The sequence below is a fragment of the Phoca vitulina genome, unplaced genomic scaffold (assembly GCF_004348235.1).
Source record: "Phoca vitulina isolate PV1807 unplaced genomic scaffold, GSC_HSeal_1.0 scaffold15, whole genome shotgun sequence".
Classification (NCBI taxonomy): Eukaryota; Metazoa; Chordata; class Mammalia; order Carnivora; family Phocidae; genus Phoca; species Phoca vitulina.
In genome coordinates, this window is record NW_022589718.1 from 39,192,349 (window position 1) to 39,211,761 (window position 19,413).

The 19,413-nt window shown below is 52.9% G+C and overlaps 1 protein-coding gene across 6 annotated transcripts in view; it reads right to left on the reverse strand.

The window, feature by feature from the left end:
- Positions 1 to 1,906: 1,906 nt before the first annotated feature.
- Positions 1,907 to 19,413, reverse strand: part of KBTBD11 (kelch repeat and BTB domain containing 11) — a 39,470-nt gene continuing 21,963 nt past the window's right edge. For all 6 annotated transcript variants that reach the window (XM_032413732.1, XM_032413733.1, XM_032413736.1 and 3 more), the window contains exon 2: positions 1,907 to 9,133. In XM_032413732.1, coding sequence (XP_032269623.1) covers positions 6,189 to 8,291 — 2,103 coding nt within the window. In that variant the 5' untranslated portion in view covers positions 8,292 to 9,133 and the 3' untranslated portion in view covers positions 1,907 to 6,188. The remainder of the gene's footprint in view (positions 9,134 to 19,413) is intronic.

The following is a 19,413-nucleotide window of genomic DNA, read 5'->3' on the forward strand; positions in this document are numbered from 1 at the left end:
GGGTTGAGGATGGAGAGGGAGGGATGAGGATGGAGAGGGAGGGATGAGGATGGAGAGGGAGGGATGAGGATGGAGAGGAGGGTTGAGGATGGAGAGGGGCGTTGAGGATGGAGAGGGAGGGTGAGCAGGCAGAGCACAGAGGGTTTAGGGCAGTGAGACCACTCTGTGTGACCCTGTCAGGGTGGGTACGTGTCATCGCACATTTGTGCAAACCCACAGAGCGTGCACCACCAGCAGTGACCCTGATGTAGACTGTGGACTCTGGGGGATGACAATTGTCCACGTGGGCTCATCACTGGTGCCAACTGCACTGTCCAGAGGGGATGCTGTAGTGGGGGTGCTGTTGGGGGAGGCTGTGCATGTGGAGGGGGGCATATGGGACTATTGGGTTCTGTGTTACCTCCAAGGCCAGAAGCGGCACAAACTGTGCCTGCCAGGAAGGGTCCCTGATGTCCTCAGGTGCAGAGATTGCCTCTGATTTCCCAGCCCAAGGTCACTGGATTTGGACATTGCAAGCCTTGCTAACTTTTCGGGATTCCCTTACCAGACTATAAAGGGGTTATAATAAAAAGCGCTTTCTTAGAGCCTTCCTCCCCCACTCACGGTTTGTGATGAACACAACCTCTCCGGGGCCATCCAAATGTAATAGCACAGGTGACGTCTGCCATGACAGGTGGGGGTCGAGGGGCCAGCCGGGGAGACGTGTCAGCAGGGAGGACAGCTCTATAGCGACCTGGGCCCCACATCTCACGGGTCAGGCCCCAAGCCACACCGCCACGAGCACCTGAAGTACCGGTGGAGTTCGTTAAAACGCAAACTCCTGGCTCCATCAAAGACATCCTAAATGGGAATCTCTCACGTTGGGACCTAGGAATTCGTATTTTTAGGAGTTCCCAAAGCGACTCTCCCAGACTCTGAGGTTTGAGAAGCCCTGACCCAGGGGCGCCTGTGGCCGGGATTTGCACACGGCTGACCGCATAAGCATTCGGACGGGTGTTTCCATCCCGAGTTTGCAAATAAGCAAAAGTGTCCCACACGTTCCGTTAGCAGGGGACAGAACTGCAACTTGAAATGAACTGCAGATGACCTCCTGCCACTGTGCTTTTTCTGCCGAGTTCCAGCCAGCACCAGAGGTCAGCTTTACAGAGTTTAATGACCAATTGTCGGTGATCAGCTGTCAATGAGGGATTCCCACCCTCTGAAACACCCAGTAATGTGCGTATAGCGTGACTTCCTTGGGATATGGCTGTGTGCATCCAACTGCTTACTTTCTGTTGCTGGAATGTTTGGAAGCATCTGCTCAGAGCCAGTAGATCAGTCTAAAGCATCCCAGGGCCCAGGTCACTGTCCTGTTAGCACCAAAGGGCAGGGCCACCGGCCACCGGCAAAACGGGTCCCCAAGGAAGGTCCTCAATGGGCCATTGTGGTCTCTAAAGATTTGAGCACAATGAACTCTCCTTTGCGAAAACAGATTTCATTTCATCTCTTGGAAATGGTTTTAAGAAATCCTCCTTTCTCACGGGGCGAGAATCTTAGACTAACAATGTGAGCTTTTCCCATATCCTCCATGTGCCCCAACTTTTGTTATAAAGTTCATCACCTCGGTCTGCAAAGCCCATGTGTTTTGTGACATTACATCTAATTTAAAAGATGTGAAAGGCCAAGAAAATCATTCCAATCTATTATCAAAATCCCAAAACTCAGGGGGGAAAGTTGCAGCTGTGGAAAAGTTCAGATTAAATTCCATTTTTGCTGGAAAAAAAAAAGCCATAAGGAAACTAGAAATAGCAAACTGGTCGGGGAGCTCTTGGGTCCACTCTAGCCTAAGGATACTCTTTGAGCGACATCCCCATCCCCCCAGCCCCCGCCCCATGAAACAATATTTTTACGAGGAAAAGAAATAATTTCTTAAAGAACCCTTACAAATTAACAATGACACAGGTCCGTGCTCATGGGGAGTGCAAACTGTAAAAGGAAATGTTTGGGTCTACAGATTTCCCCGTTTGTAGGAGCTAAAGAAGCATGGAGACCCAGAGGGTGTGGTTGGCATGGAAACCACCACGTGCCACCACCTGTGGGCGGAGGGGACAGGTGAGAGGGCGGAGACGTGGACAGGCACCTTGTAAGTATGAAGAGACCCCCGAGCTAACACTTAAATACTTCCCTCGGGAGTCACCACACTCCTCATTCACAGATGGGGAGGCCCGCGGGGGCCTCGCTGGCAGGGCTGGAATCTCCCCAGCCCAGGTGAGCACGCTTTCCTGCGGAGGGCGCAAAGGGGGGCTTGCGGGGGCAGACAAGCAACCACTGCACAGATTCAGGAGCACTAGCATTTCCAATGATTTATTTCATCTCGGCAGAAGCGGACATGTACAAGGTTTCACAGCAACTGCGCCTAGGTGTGAAAAACCGAAGCGGCAACAAACATGCCCTGCGCGCACAGCGTCAGCGGGCCGAACCCGGGCCTGGAGCGGCGCGGGCGTGTCTTCAACCGACGCCACCCCGCAGTCTGTTCACAGCTTGTCAGAGCCCTGGAGGAGCTTGAGTCTCACAGGAGGACACATCCAGCCTGCGTGTCAGCTCGCTGCAAGCCGATTCACCGCGCGTGACAGCGGCGCGCCCTGCACCGGTGCGCGGGGCCCGGGCCTCCCCGTGCAGGGCGCAGGCGGGCAGAAGGGCGGGCGCAACTGGCCCCTGCGCGCGTCTCCCTTCCCAGCTCCATCCTCTTCTCACGAATACCATCGCACAGGAACAGGAAAAGGAAGAACGCTGCATTTTTTTAATGCCCAAACACATTTTGTAAGCTAGGAAAGCATCTACAATAAGACAGAACACTAGCAGCACTTCTGCTTACATTCCGCCCGGGGCAGGTGTCACAGGGCGCTGTGGCCCGAAACGCCCTTGGCTTTAGGAAACACAGCCAAGAACCTCAAACACATCCCGTTTCGATATCGCTCACAGGACGTTACCCAGGAGACCCACGGATGAGCCAGGCTTACTGAAGCCGCCCAGACACGAACACAGATGCGGCAGACGGCTCCATTTGTCCAGTGCTTGCCGCAAAACCCAGAAGGGAGAGTCTGAACTGCAGCAAAAGCACGGCACAGAGTCCGTGAGTTCTCTTAAAGGAAAAGAAAGGTGCCACCAGAGACGCAGAAATCCCATCAGCAAGTCCCAAACCCAGCCCCAGAGCGCTGCCAAGAGTCAGCTGTGGTGCTCAGGTTGTTCCCAAGACCAAGAATAAACACAGGAAAGAAGACGTCTCCAGGCCCCTGTCTTTGGGTTTCAAATGAACCTCGATGGACAACAGGTTGTCAGCTAACCAAAGGATGGAGCTTTTCTGTCTACTGCAGCCTCCCCCGACAAGACCACTGCTCTTTCAAATATGTGGAAATGTCCGTGTGCGGGGGTTAATTTTATGAGAATTATGGATGGTCCTCCTCCACACATTAGGTTCACTTGCCTCTGACAGATCAATCATCAGGAGTATGTCTGCCGCGAAACAAGCAACCGGGTGAATAATAATAGGTATTCCTACACAGTGCTGGATGCAGATCGGAGCATCAGGTTGTACATGCAAAGGCCCCTCCTTGGAACATCAGCGGTCCGGGGCAAGTCTCAGCAGGGACTGTCCCCCCGCATCCCCACCCCCAACAAGCAGTCCTCCACATCATGGCCCCAGAGGGCTGGTGTTTCTGCTTGCTTGACTGGTGCAAGCCTCGTGGCTACAACTCTAAATACTGGCCCCAAAAGCAAAATAAAGTGGTCCCCATGGCATTTGTTTCTCTGAGGTATTCCTATTTAGAAATAAGCACATTCTTCTATGTCCTTTCGCCTACCCTTACGTTCCCCTGGGCTTCCTCATGTATTCCACTGGGACAAGCCCCTGGAGCTCCAAGGCCAGTTCCCGCAAGAGTGACGCCATGTCCAGGGCTGGCCTTTGTTAAATTAAATCATAAAACAACATACAGAACTCCAGCTGGGCATGTGATGGTGAGGCTCTTGGCACCTGCCACCCAGCACTTCCCGGGTGCTCCTGTGGGGACGGGTCTACTCTGGAAACCCATCTCCACAGTATTTTGTTTTGAAACAGTAAACAGGAATGATTTCTCAAGCAAAATCACAGTGATAGTATTTTATGAATTTGAGATTTAAGGAATGAAAATATTAGCCTGGTTCCATTTCATATAAAAGCTTTAGCATAAATATAGTAACATTCTAGAGGAAAATGTGCTCCGATACAAGGCGTACGTTTCTTTAAAAGAACATTATTTGTTTCCTTTGCTCTAACTTCTCTTTCTACTACCATTTCTGCATTCTACTCCTAGAGAAGGCCAGGAAATATGAAGTCTGTCCTTCTTTCCTAAAATGATGAGCCAGGCTGCCAAGATATCCTCTTGGCTCATGAGCAACCATGAGCAAGCACACAGATCACTGGAACATACTCTAACTGAAATCGTAAATCCCATTCCTCCAGCACATGCATAAAGATGCAAGCTGGTCATTCCTAAACATACTTAACCAATAACTTTCTTAATCACAGACTCTTTAAAAAGCATAACTTATTTCCCAATGACCCACTACTGCTACAGAGACGTCAACCCCCATCACTGGATTATTCAGAAGTTAAGAGTAGTAAAGGGGTGCATGATTTCCTCTAATTAACTGCCAGTGACTTTCATGTGTACTTTTCCTATTATAATCAAAAAATGGATTGGATTCAGAATCCAGATCAGTTTGCCTCTATTTGTGAGCATATACTTTAAACTTAAATTCTTAATAAATCATAAACTCTGTCTACACCTATTTGGAAAGTAAAATGTTATAACAAATGAGAAACAATCATTTGGTTTCTTTTTAATGCTTGTGACCTCTCAAAGTACTGAGTTTCATGTTAATTCTATTAGGGTATTTTGGAATTCAATTAGGAAAATGTAGTTTACTTGCTAATTACATTATAAATATATGTTACTTCCCCTTATGTCAATATGCTTCTTGTCACTCTGCCACATCATGCTTGTAAAAATTAATTTCCCTCGTCAGAATCACCTAATACATACTTAGAACATCATAAGTAGTGGGTTCCAAATGTGCCTACGTGTTCGTCTTTAGAAGTGTCAAAAAGACTGTTTTTAGCCTTCTTCTTGGGGGGAGGGGGAGGGGTAATCATTTCTTTGAGCCCATTATAAAATATGAAGGTGGCTGAGCATGTATAGGATACCTGACGAAGGTACCTTTTAAAATAGACAAGCGTCCTTGTGGCTCAGCTCTTCCTACTCATGGTCTGCTCTCTGAAGTAAGAGTAAATCATTACTAGGACATCGGACATAATCATTAACACCCTTTACCTTAAAAATCTGTAACCCATCTCAGTTGAAAGGTGAGATGGAGCTGCCCTTGAGAGGGGGGTGAGGCCCATTCTGTGGCGTCTGCATTCGGCCGGGGAAATCCTCCCACCGCTTGCTGGACAAGAGACACATTGTAGCAAAGATCCCACCTTTCCTGCTTGCGACATCGGGAACTAACCCAACCCACACTTGAACCAGGATGACATGAGCCTTTTAACTAAACTAGAAAAGTTTTAAGAGCTCTAGCTACGGTAATGAGCTTAAGCCTCAAGCCATCGAAGTGTGGCCTCCTTCCAGCGGCTCACCAATGTAGCTCACGGTGGCCTAGGGCCGGGTGTCCCCTGCGCCGCCGAGGCCGGAGCTGTGCGCCCAGGGCTTCTCCGGGCGGAGCGAGGAGGCTACTGCGCAGACTCACGTCTGGCCAGCTCTCCCCCCGACTCCGGAACGCAAGTGCCCCTGAGCACCCCCAGCACGCCCGGGCACCCTCTGGGACCCACCCACTGATCCTGAGGCTTCATCTTCCAGTTCCTTCTCCTTCTCCCTCAGATATCCCGTGTCCGATTTGTAAGGTTCCCTATTTGCACGCACCTTACGTATCATGCCGTGGACCCCGTTAAGCATAGCGGCGCAAGAAAGGAACGCAGAATAGGGCAGCAGACCTTAGAACAGCATTGCAAAAAGTCTTCAAGGCCCCGCGACAAGCTTCCAACTGCCAAGTGTTTAAATGGTCCGCGTGGACGGCGCCCACGCCAGGACTCTCTCCTCGGCCCCCCTCCCAGTGGGATCTCCGCCCACGGGGGCGTCCCTGAGGGAGGTGCCCCCCCGCACCCCCCTCCCGCCCTACGCGGCGCCCTCCTCGCCTCGGTCTGGCTTCTCCTCCGGCAAGTTGAGCACGAACGGGAAGAGCGCGCCTCGGGCGTCCAAGGGGACGCGGAGCGGCGCGGGCTCGAAGCTGCCGCCTTCGCCCGCGCCCACGTCCGCGCCGGGCTCGCTGTCCTGCGGGGGCACGAAGCGCCAGGTGCCCGCGCGGCTCACGCAGTAGATGGTGCCGTCCAGCGCCACGCAGCGGAAGGGCTGCAGGCCGGACGGCGCGCCCGGGGGGCGCAGGTGCGCGGCGCAGCGGCTCCACTGCTTGGCCAGGCAGTGATAGCGGAGCACGCTGACGCCTCCGGCCGACGGGGCCGCCGCCTGCGAGTCGCCGCGGGCCCCGCCCAGGTCGAAGCGGTAGATGAAGCCGTCCAGGGCCACCATGGCCGCGGAGCGCTCCCTGCTGCTGCTGCACGGGCACTCCTGCCACTCGTCGCGCCGCGGGTCGTACTTGAGCAGGCGGTAGAAGAGAGAGCCCCCGGACACGTAGATCTCGCCGTTGCAGGTGGCGGCTTCGTGCGCCACGGCGAAGGCGCCCCGCGGCAGCGGGGCCACGGCGGCCCAGCGGTCGGCGCGCGGGTCGTAGCGCTCCACGCTGAGCAGGCACTCGCCGCCCACGGCGTACAGGTGGCCGTCCAGGGCCAGCAGCTGCAGCTGCGAGCGCGCCTGGCGCAGCGGCCGCACGGTGCTCCAGCGGTCGGTGGCCGGGTTGTAGCAGAAGACCTGGTCCGAGGGGCGCGCGCGGCCGTCGGGACCCGCAGGCCCCACGCCGCCGGCCACGAAGAGGTAGTTGTAGAGCACGCACAGCCCGCAGCCCCGCACCGGCGCGCCCTCCGGCAGCCGCGTCAGCTCGCGCCACTCGCCGGCCGCCTCGTGCAGCCAGTAGACGGCGGCGTCGCCGCGGCCGTCCGCGTCCCCCGACGGGCTCTGCGGCCGGCTGCCCGCGCGCTCCCCGGCCGGCCCGAGCGTGGCGGCCAGCAGGCGGGCCCGGCCGGCGCGCAGGCGGCGGCGCAGCAGCAGGTCGCGCTCGGCGCCCGACAGGCGCCCGAACACGGCGGGCTCGCGCAGCACGTCCAGGTAGTGGTCGCTCATGAAGCGGTAGGCCGCGTCGCGCAGCTCGGCCAGTCGCTGCCGCTTGGCCGCGCTCAGCACGTCGTAGCAGTTGGCCAGGCTCAGCTGCGGCGCCACGGCGTCGGTGGCGCGCTGCACGGCGCACGGCAGCTGCAGGCGGCGCGCGCCGGCCACCACCTCGGCCACGTTGTCGGGCCGCACGCCCGCCATGCGGCCGCTGTACGCGTAGGCCAGGAGCAGCCGCAGCGCCGCCCAGCCCACGCCCTGCACCCGCAGCACGTCCCGGGACGCGCGCGCGCGGAAGTAGTCGCTGCGGGCCGCCAGCACCGCCTTGTGCGCCCGCAGCCGGCGGCCGGACACCTCGATGACCAGGTCGGGCTCCCCGTGCGCGGGCCCGACGCCCGGGGGCACTGGCGGGGGGTCCCCGGGCTCCTCGGGGGACACGGGCTCCTCGGGGGACACGAGCTCTTCCAGGGACGTGGGCTCCTCGGTGGACACGGGCTCCTCGGGGGACACGAGCTCTTCCAGGGACGTGGGCTCCCCGAGCGACACGGGCTCTTCCGGGGACGCGCGCGGCTCGGGGTCCCCGGGCTCCTCGGCGGACGCGGGCTCTTCCGGGGACACAGAATCCTCGGGGGACGCGCGCGGCTCGGGGTCCCCGGGCTCCTCGGGGGACGCGGCGCCCGCGCTGCCGACCCCCCACTGCCGCTCCACCACCAGCCGGCCGCTGCGACGCGAGGGCGGGGAGGACGCTGCGCCTTCCGCCGCGGAGGCGCGAGACTGCGGCGGGGAGTCGTCCCCGGAGCTGAAGCACAGCGACGCGCTGAGACTGCAGGGTGTCTGCGCGTCCGGCGGCTGCAGGCTGCCCTCTCCCGGAGCCGCGGGAGCGCCGCCCCGGGCCCCGGCCTGGCCGCACGCTCCCTGCGCAAAGGCGCCCCCGGCCTCGGCCCCGCGGCCCTGGTCGTCCCTGGGGTAGAGGGCGCAGGGGGGCACCGGGTTCTCCATGGGGCCGCCGGCCTTCGCCGCCGCCGCCGCCGCCAGACCCCCGCTCAGCAGCGCACCATGACGGCGCCCTGACTCGGGCTGCTCAAGGTCGACCGCTGCCCTCGGGGTCTAGCTTCACGGGCTCGTCCGGGCCCGCGCGATCCAGTTTCCCTTCTGTGCGCACAGTTCCCTCGGCTCACACGCCGCTGCCCTCTCCCGCGAGGAGGACTGTGTGGGCCCTGTGTGCACTCCCAGCTGAACTTCTGAAGGGCAGGCACGTCAGCACGGGCTCGCCAAGTGCGGGGGCGGGGGGGTGTCTCCGTGGCTTTGTCTCCAGGCCCGCGCACGGATGCTTCCCGGCAGGTGCCGCCCCGCCACGGCCTCCGGGTTATCTGCAGTTCCTTCTCCGCAGCGCCGAGCTACCTGGAGCGGCCAACAAACCAGGGCAGGCCCCTTCTTTCTGGGCCAGTGTTCCTCACTTTACTTTTCATCCCATCAGTTCCATCACTGCGTCCCAGGACGAACCCGTCCAAGGCAGGCTGCCTCTAAACCTAAGAGCCGGGTTTTAACTCCTTTTCCTGTGGAGCGCACCCCACGGAGCTTGATTTTATTTTTAAGACTCCCATTTGTGATTCGGGTTTCTATTAGTCTCCTGTCCCGGCATCAGCAGCTCCTGATGTGTCTGCATCCACACTGTGCACCCCCCTCCCCGGGGGGTTTGTCCATAGTTCACTTGCCAGGTGGGTGTTAGAAAAACACCATTACTGCAGGAGAACTGGCCTTCCTCGCTCATCTGTCAGGAGCCTCTTCCTTTGTTGGAATATCAGGTGTTTCCATATGGTGTCAGCACACTCTTCTTGTTCCTGTTTGTGGGAGAGAGAGACGGGGTTTGAGTGTGCAGTTTTCAGCGGGGTTATTGTGTGTCGGGGGGGGTCTACCGCACTCCCCACCGCTGCCAGGTTAGGGGGCTCACAGTGGGTGGGAAAGGGGAGTGTGACTCTTCACTGCTGGAGAGTTTGATGAGTAAGATATACAGAACAACTTAGGGATTTTTTAGAAGTGCCCTCTCCTGGAAGAATGAAGGGGGGGAAATCGGAGGGGGAGAAGAACCATGAGAGAGGATGGACTCTGAAAAACAAACTGAGGGTTCTAGAGGGGAGGGGGGTGGGAGGATGGGTTAGCCTGGTGATGGGTATTGAGGAGGGCACGTTCTGCATGGAGCACTGGGTGTTATGCACAAACAATGAATCATGGAACACTATATCTAAAACTAATGATGTAATGTATGGGGATTAACATAACAATAAAAAAATTTTAAAAAAAAGAAGTGCCCTCTCCTTATTCCTGCCCTGTTTGTGAGGCCCATGACGGAGAACCCAATTCAGGCAATGCGCTTTAAAAACATTGGGTTGATCCAAACAAAACTGCTTGTTTTATGGGGAAAAAAAAATATAAAGCAGTCAAATGTCAACAAATTCCTATTTTCAACCTAATGAGATGTATGCGTAAAGGACGTTCAGTGAGAAAGCATAATTAACCTTATTAATTTTACTAATATGTGACAGTTTTCCTATAGTCTTTCCCAGTTGGTTTCAAAAACAAGTATTTGGAGAGGGAGCTGAGGACACTTCTCTGGAGCTGGCCTCGGAGGCTCAACTCTGAAATCTGTTTGAACTGCTCATTCTTGGAATTGTGTCTCTGAAAAACCTCAGAGAAGCAATTCTCCAAATAGCCCATGTGCAGCAAAAGAAAGGCCAATGCAAAAAAAAAAAAAAAAAAAAGTATGTGGAAGGCAGATGTGAGCACCTGCAGATGAATATTAAAATGTAATCTTTCCTAAATTGGCAAAACCTTCTGAGACTCCCCAGCCTGAAAGGGGTGTTAGCAGTCTTACCATGAACATAAGGGGAGAATCAGATTGTGTTCTAGCTTTCTAAAGAAGAGAACAGAGGCAAGAAAAACACCAAATCAGCTTAGTTTTATCATTATTAGGTAGGATGGGTTAGCCTCTCAAATGAGACAGATGATTCTTAATCAGCTTCCCCCAGCATCTCCTGATTTCTGCCTATCCTACTGAAGACCGTTCTCTGATCCTTATAAATGCTCAGGGTTGAGCATATATACCCGCTCGCCCTCTGCTTCCTTCTGCTGTGTTACTAAAAACGCTTTCCCATTATTTTAGCAGTACATGTCTTCAAGTTGGAAATTCAAAACATTCCATTCTCTCTCCCTCTCCCGTCCTCTCTCTCTCCCAGAAATCTTTATCGGTAACTCCCATGGCACATCACTGTATGCAAGGCAGCGTCCAGGATGCACGGAAATGCCGGGCTAGGAGAGGCTGAGTGAGCTGAAAGCCTGGCCTGCAGGGGTGCGTGGGTCGCGGAGGAGGCCAGCAGGACAAACGCGCTCCGGTGTTGACTCAGCTGTGGCCCAGGCCCGCCGCGATGCTGTCTCTGTGCCGTCCATCCTGTCCCGAGCTGCCACGCCCAGCGAGGTGGCCGTGAACGCTGGTGCACGGCGAGGGAGTGTGGCAACACGCTGGGACGCTCGGAGCAGCGATAAAGCAAAGCGTGTGGCACCGTCCCAAGGATGAACGGTGCTTGCTCAGTCGGCGAGGGCATTCGAGGGAAAGTCTGATAGAACTAAGATGCACTAACATATCTTACTCAAAAATTCATAGATACAGAGAACAGAGGTTGTCGGAGTCAGGGGTGGGAGAAATGGACATAGAGGGTCGAAGGGTAAGTGTGCGTGCGTGTGTGTGTGTGAGCATGCGTGCGCCCGTGTGCTGGTACGTACACATGTGTGAATCTTAATGTCAGAAAATCTGAGAACTGGCTGTTACTAGGCTCGTTCTTTAACACCGCACAGGACCGTAGACCTCAGAGGACTAACCTAGTGTTTTATTTCTTTTTGTGGCCTGAGAAAGGGTTCCAGAACTTCCTGGCTCTTTCGCTGGCTTGACTTGCTAGAATGAATAAAAACCTGAGCCCTAAAGGTTGTCTTCATGTAAATCATACTGAAAGAAAAGGCGTAGAACAGGACATGTTTTTAAAGCCTAAGTTTGGAACTCTGTTTTAAAAGCCCTGCAGAAGCAGGCCGGTAAGTATGTTGTTGTAACTACAATTAAGCAGGGGCTGTGGCTCCACAAAGAAACCAACACAACCCAAGTAGCGGGTGGTCTGATCGCTGGCGCGGTCTGGTGGCCTCCAAGACACAGACATGGTTCTCAGCCCAGCCAACCAGCGAGAGTAACATGCAATTCTCCAGAAAACCATGCCTCTAGAGTTCTTATGACGATACCACTTTTCCTCGCCAACACACATGAGCGTTCTGGAATTGTGTCCTCTTGCACGATATTTCCAGCAGAGGTGGCTTGACGCCGCTCCATGGACGCCTCCTCACCGGGCGCCCCGTGCACCCGGGCTGCGATTAGAGCCGGTCATACCAGCCTCCCTGGGATGGAGCCGTGACAGTCCTTCCCAGCTCAGCCCCACGACTGGCCCTGCACCCAGCGACCACGTCAGGAATCCCTGTGCCTGTCCAGCCAGCCGTGGCAATGCCCCACACACGTTGTCAGGGATGCGGGACAGCCTTCCACTCTGATGTCAGGCGCGGTGATGCTGAGTTAGGAGCTGGGAGGCCGACCCCAGCAGTCCCTCCACCAGGGAAGCCACGTCCCCAGCACTGCAAGTGTCTGGCCTCTTGTGAGTCTCACCCACCACCTTGCAGAACAGGTGGATCAGATTCCACAGGAGAAATGAGGACATTAGGCAGAGGAATTGTTTCTTTTTCAAACGGTGTCAGAGAAACTCAACAGTAACAGCTCTATCTTTCCTCCCCCCAGAATGACCATTACTGTGATTTCACCTTAAAACCGATGGGGAGGAGTCAGCCCATTGGGCATTAACAGTCCTGAGACATCAGCAACTCTGCTAAGTTGCTTCATGTCAAATTTCTCTGGGTTGGAAGTCAGGGTCCTCCCCCCATTTTGTGGTTGGTTCTAGAATCAGAATTCCACGAAGAGGCTCCTGGAGGACTCTGTTTGGATGCCCATCCTGGTCATTGGAAGTAACTGAAACTCCCTAAGCAATGGTGGCCTGGGGAAGGTCACCATCAGGGGCTGCCCCGAACACCACCTTGGGGGTTGCTGCATCAGAGAGTAGACAGAGTCCTGGCTATCGGGACGCGCCGGGCGGAGACATGGCTGACACTCACAGGCTTTCTTCTTGACTCTAGTTAGAAAACCTTTCAGTAAGAACAAGTGTTACTTAAATATAATTTATGTAGCATTTCCCCCTGACGGATATGAATTTCTTCTTGACCTTATAAATACCTAAACAGAATTTTTTAAAGTTTCTTTCCATGAATTTCTTGACTATTAATAGGAATTTTTAAAAATGATTGTATGATTTCCTAATGTGGACACTATTTATGTATCTAATGTGGATGTTAGTTTATTTAAAACTAAATATGCTTCATTATAACACAGGTTGCTTAAAAGAATCTTCCTTTTAAATTATTAGGGTCAGCTTTTTAAAAAAACATACTTGTTAATAGACTGAGGAGACTCATCTGAGCTTCTGCGACACGTAGCAGATTTTGTTGCTCGTAAGGAGTTCCTCCTCAGTGTTGTCCACGTCCTGCCCACCCTGTTGTTCCATATACATCTCCATCCACACCCCATTAGGTCCCAGGGTCCCTGGGACAGCACCTGCACCGTGCCCACCGTGTGCCTTCCCCAACACCAGAAAGACACCGTTCTCCCAGTAAACAGCAAATAGTCGATGTGAGGTTCATTAACAAAGAAAGCCATGAATACAAGAACCACCATAGAGTCCTAGGAACTTGTAGGGAACCTCAGGAATTCGATTTGATTATAGAATGTGTTGATTTGCTTCAGCTGTTCATACAAATATTGCTTTTCAAGATGATTTCTTCTTCGGGCCCCAATTTAAATGAGTTGGCAGTTTTGGAGGCGGCCTTGAGCAGGTGGGTGGGGAGGGCACCCAGGTTGTAGGCTGACCGATGCTCTTCACCCCCATGCCTGGTTCACATTTCCTGAGTACCCTTCACAGTAGGGAATAGAGTTTTAGGAGGTCAAATTACAAAGCCCAAAGCCAGCCATGGGGAAGCATCCTTCACAAAATACTTCTTCATTTGGAAATGCAGCCCATTAACACTCCTGTCTGGCTGCTGAAAGCAAGGTGGTGTGTGGAATCTCAGAAGACATGAAAAGTAGTAGCCCCCAGAGTCTGCCTGCAAGAGATTTATAATAGGTTTCAAGCATGGAGATACTCAGTGAGTAACAGGAACCTAAAACCAATGTAGGCAATACATTCTGTGTAGTTTAGAAATGACAGGGTGGCTGGTGACATAGTTTGCTGGATAATTAGATAATTAGATGAATATGTGGCTGCCCTTCAGTAGGTCAAGTGACACTGATTAGAGTTTATTCCACCAGACTACAATCTATAATTCTATATTTTATGAAGGACATTCCTGAAAGACCAGATGAACTGTGACACAGCCGGACTACACAGCAGGAGTAATAAATGTGACAGCTCACGTCTCCTGTCCCCGGCACGGTTCTCCTGGGTGAGCATCATACAAACGTGCGAGGGCCTTGCTTCCATTAGCTGCATTTTGCAGAAGAGGACATGAGACGTGGGGAAGTCTCACCGGCATCGTGCAATGACTCAAGCAGGCAGCTCCTAAGTGTCAGGGCCAGAATTGGAACCAGCACCCTGGCTCCAGTGCACATGCCCAGAAGCTCCAGGCCCGATGCCTCTGGAAGCGATCGGTCCATCACTAGCGCTGACCGCGAGGGAGGGGACTTCAGCTCCATCCACAGGCTCAGTGGACGGAAGCCTACAGTCTCTGGAGCCCAGTCCGTTGCTCAGGGCAACCCGTCCACAGGGTCCTAGAAACTGGATGCCCCACCCAGCTCTGAGAATAAAGCAGACGGCGGTGCCCGGGCACCTGCTTGGAGCCCTTTCGTGGGAGTTATTAGGGGAGTTACAATCTTTGTAATTTTAGGGGGTTGAATCTTTGGCAGGGAATAATGGGAACAAGTAACCTTATTGGGAATTTCCCAAATAAAAGCTTTACATAATAGCTATTCTTCAAGTCCAGAGTCCACGGCTGGTGACGGAGGCAGTGAGCCATCTGTCCAAGACACCTGCGTCCTCGTGCAGGTTTGTGCCTTAGACCCTTGGCCGCCCCAAGCCAGCTGTGTGGGCATTGAGCCACAGTGCGCCTCGCTCTCAAGCTCCGGCCGGGGCACCGTGTCTGGGGTTACCGCCTGCCTCACTCCCTGTGAGGTGGTGCGGTCTGTGTTCCCGGAGAAGGTCCGAAATTAGCTCCACGCAGGATCAGCCCTTGTCTGCCGCGCATCCCCCTTCTCTAGAACGTGAAATTCAGGACGGAAGATTTCCTTAGTCATTCTATCCTCGCCACGGTGATGGGCTCTCCAAGGACAGCCAACCAGTAAACATTTGATTGATGACTGAATGGATGATGTTAACCAGGGAAACTAGAAAAAACAACCCTGAAAACATCCACATGTAAACCACATACAACCAAGTTCTGAAACTGCACCGGGATGACATGCTTTACAGTTTTACCAATGAGATGGGAGACTGCTCACCAAAACAGCTCTCGAAAGGGACTGGAGGTTGTCTCTGGGGGTTGGATTAAAGATGGGCTTTCTAATCTTCTCTACAACATGCTGAGTTTCTACATTCTCTAAAATGCATATATAATGCTTTTACAATCACAAAAAGTTGTGGGTTTTAAATTACAGATTTGCTCCAGGCCCAGCCCAGCACATGGCCGTCCCGGGCCTGGCTCAGCGGAGCACGGCCTCAGGCCAGGCCTCTGGCTGTGCGGACGCAGCTGCCTTCCAGCTGATGCAGGAGGAGGAAGGGCCCTGCCTCAGTGGCTCAGCGAGCAGAAATCAAAGGAAAGCTTGTCTTCAGTAGAAGAAAAGGAAGCCAACTCACAGAGCAAAACCTAGGAGATGGAAGGAGAGGCCCCTTGATCGAGCCATGCCTACAGCCAGCCTCACCCTGGGACTTCTGAGGGATGTGAGCTAGTACATTCCATCTGTAACATAAGCTAACTTGTGTGGGATTCCCATCCCTGGAAACTGCGGTCCTTCTAACTAAAAACCAGGACCCGCCTCACAGCGCTGCCCTGGGGATTACCTGGGACGTTTGTAAAGAACTCAGCACAGCACAGTGCCTGCCCCGGGAAGCATGCACAGTGAGGGTTCCCACCCTGGCCAACATCACAGACAGCCTGGACCAGGACCGAACGAGCGCGGACAATCCCAGCCGTGTGCACAGAGAAGCCCCCGGCGCCGTCACAGCAACTTCCCGGTTCATGCTCGCGACTCACGGACAAGGACAAGTAGGACGATCACCAGGGTCTCGATTCGGTAAAGGAGAAAATGCTTGACGCCCAGAAATCGCCAGTTACTAGTCTCATAAAACCAAAAACTTTAGCAACAGACCCAAACCACAGCACAGTTTTCCCTTTTCCCATGTCTGGAGTGTTGAACACGTGGCCTCAGAAAAAATGCCAGAGATGGTTCTAGCTGTTCAGCACACGAGCTGGCCACCCGAGTCCACAGGGACGGCCTCCTGCCGGTCAGGAATTCAAGAAGGTTGGTGGGAACCTGGGATTCCAGCCCAAGGTGCCGCACCTTGCGGAGATGTGCCCCCCCACTCCGCGGGCAGCTCGGGGCGTGCTGTGCTGGGGGCCACGCGGTGGGAGGGGGTCTCTGTGTCCGCACCCTTGGCCATCCCCAGTTACCGCCCACTGGGAGGGAGTGAGCAGGGTGGAGAGATGAAATTTACATTAACCCAGTCTGACAACTAGGTCAAAATTTGTTGAATGGATTTACTGTTCTGCTTTCTCCATCAGATCATGGATTTTTTAAAATTCAAGAGTTCTGAGATACACACCATGTTAGAGCTCCAGGATGCACAAGACGTTCCTTTGTTGGTGACAGAATGACCACACTGGGAAGGAGAGGGGGATGGGACGAGCTACTGCAGGTGGCTCAAGGGAGCACTGGGTCTTGACAGGCCACCTGCAGCAAGGTCAGATGGCTGCTGACCGCAAGCTGCCCCACGGTCCTGTGTGCCCCCGAGCCACAGGCCTGCAGGGATGAACCAACGGGTCTGCACATTCCTTCCAAACACTGTCTCCTAGGTTTCCGGAAGTGCCTTCGGAGCGCAAACTCAGGATATGTTGAAATAGAAGCATCTGTCTGTCCTTGTGGGTCCAGATTCAAGAATTACAGATTTAGCCAAACATACCGTGTGAACACTAAGGTTACAGATAGAATCACTGAGCGTCTGGAAAGAGGCACGTGAATTGCAAAACCATGCTGCACTCTGTAGCTATAAGATGCAATTCTGAGCAGGATGTGGGTAAGCCTGACTCTTCCAAAGTAAATCTGTTCTGTGCATCCACTGAAATAAATCTGAGTGTCTCACCAATGATGGAAAGCTGGAGTCAGAAATGAGAGATTACCTGAGCCAAATAAATCCCAGTTTCTCCTCAATCGTTCAATCTGTTAAATCCCCATGGATACCTCAACATTGATAAATAATTAACAATCTTCATTCATTTGCCCATTTATTGGCAGATACATACTGAACACCTACAATGTAGCAGGAAGTGTACGAGGTACCAGAAAGCATCTAGGAACCCAGCCGATGTGGTCCCAGCCCCCACCGAGTTCATGGTCCAGCGAGGAAGGCAAGCCTGAAGCTGTTCTATGAATTCCAAGGGAATGACAAACTTATGTCATGAAGGAAACACACACAATTCTGAGAGAGAATGATGGCTGGACCGGATTTCTACTCTGGGATCAGGAAAGACTCCTCTGAGAATAGGGAATGCATGCTGAACCCCGAGAGGAGACGAGGAGACGCAGTGAGGCAGGTAGAGTAAGAGAGGCTAGCGAGGGGGAAATCCTTGAGGTGGAAACAGGGTTGACCAGTTCTAGAAACAGGAGGAGGCTGGATGCACTGGGGAGCTCTCCGGGGTCAGCAGATCCACCACACCCAGGGAGCCTCAATGCCTCCATTACAATGGACATCCCTTGATGGTTGGTGAAGTGAAGGGAAGGTGACCTGGCCGTAAGGTGATCAGTCCTGTGCTTGAGAAAGATTGCTTTGTGTCCTTTTGCACAAAAAGAATTCACTAAGTTGCTTTTAGACTGATTTTGGATCTGCCAAAATTACGGTACACGTTAAAAATGAACTAGATTTACATGTATCGCTGTGAATACATTTCAAAAACACAATTTTGAATTTTTGAGGGTTGGCGGTTTGTAGAAAGAGACTGTGTGATACCATTTACATACATTTTACACACGAAAAAAAAATACTGTATGTTTTGGGAATGTGAAGAGGATAGGCAGGGATTCCAAGAAGAATGGAAGGAATGGGACCAACTCGGTAATATTTGTTTGTTTTTTTTTTTTTTTTTTCCTAAATGTAAAGCATAAAGGGTAAAAGGATAATGTATGTACTTCTTTTTATTACATTGTTTATTATGTTTGAAATATTTCATAACTGATTATTTGAGGTGCAATTCTGTATGTTTAAATGGCTACCAGTATTTATCAGTTAATGAATCTGACTTAGTCCTGAAAATGGATGGAAGCCACACAACCTTAAATATAAGTAGAGTTCATCTTCAGGGTAGGAATCCCCTTAAGGTACCTTATTCCTAGTGCTGGAGTCGTTAGTTAGGTAACTTATTCAGGATGCTTCAAGTTCCAGTGGAATTGAAATATGGCAAAATTAAATAAAAACTCACATGTTGTCATCTTTAAAGTTTTAAGCTCTTGGTTTTATAAAAGAGAGCCCTGTCCAAGATCACACACCATTTACCTACAGAGTTTAATTAAAACCTAGGTAAGTCCTGGGGTGCCCCGTGCGGCCCACTCAGTTAAACTTAAGTCTGCCTTCAGCTCAGGCTCAGGGTCCCGGGATCGAGCCCCGCATCGGGCTCCCTGCTCAGCACGGAGTTGGCTTCTCCCTCTCCCTCTGCCCCCGCATACACACTCTAGATCTCGCTCAAATAAATAAAATCTTAAAAAAAAAAACCAACTGTGGAAGTCCCAACCTAGTGCCTTTTCTGCTAATGTCACTTGCTCATATACTGTTGTTGGCACAAACTGAAAATAGAATGGAGACCCTTCTCTCCAACTTCTGTTCTGCTCTGGTTTGGGTGGGACGTAAGGCAGAGAGTCCCGTCTTTCCTGTCCTGCGGCACCTGCGCCGTCCACACATCCGCACAAGCCTCGCACAGAGCATGTGATCTCACTCGTGTGTCCTCCGTGGGCGTGGACTCTGTGAGGTCTGGGGACAATGCTCGAGGTGTCCCGGACAGCCACGCAGAACCGTACTTTCTGCTCAGGGTCCAGGCACGGCGCCCGGCAGAGAGATCACGGAGCAAGACAGTGCCCTGGATCCCAAGTCCTCTCATGACAGTGTGTTTTCCGTTCAAAGAAGGGCCTGCACAGAGGGGAGGGCAGCTGAAATGCTAACTGACCTCGCGGCGATATCTTAGCCACTATTTTTGAAGGAGAAATGAAGAACGGTGGCCTGACACGTCCGAGTTCAGCCGTCTGCACAGTAAGACCACCTCACGTCAGGATGGTCCAGATACTGCCCGCTGCGAGTGCGGATGCAGAAACTAAATGTTCGTAATTCCCTCTTGAGACTGACCAAGGGGCCTTTATGTGATTATTCGCTGCCTTGGCTAACCCGGATCATCAGAAGGAATATGGTGTATTGATGAAAGTCAGCCACATCTTGATTTGTGCTGCATTTTTTCCCGATGACTTTGAAGCTAATGTGAGGGTGAGTTCAGGGCGAGAGAGGAAACTTCAGTCTCACAAAGATGATGATTTTGGAGAAAAGAAAAAAAAAAAAAAAAGAAACACCAGTCCCACTTTGCAAATGCCAAATACAGTGAGCCATCTAAGCTACTCTGGGGGGTCTGCGGCTTCCGTGTGAGCCCGTGAGGCTCTGGGCGGCGGCCCCCGCAGTCTGTCCAGTGTTTGGAATTCCATGAAGATGTGGAAGGTTGCTGAGTGGAAAAGGTGGTTTTGAGG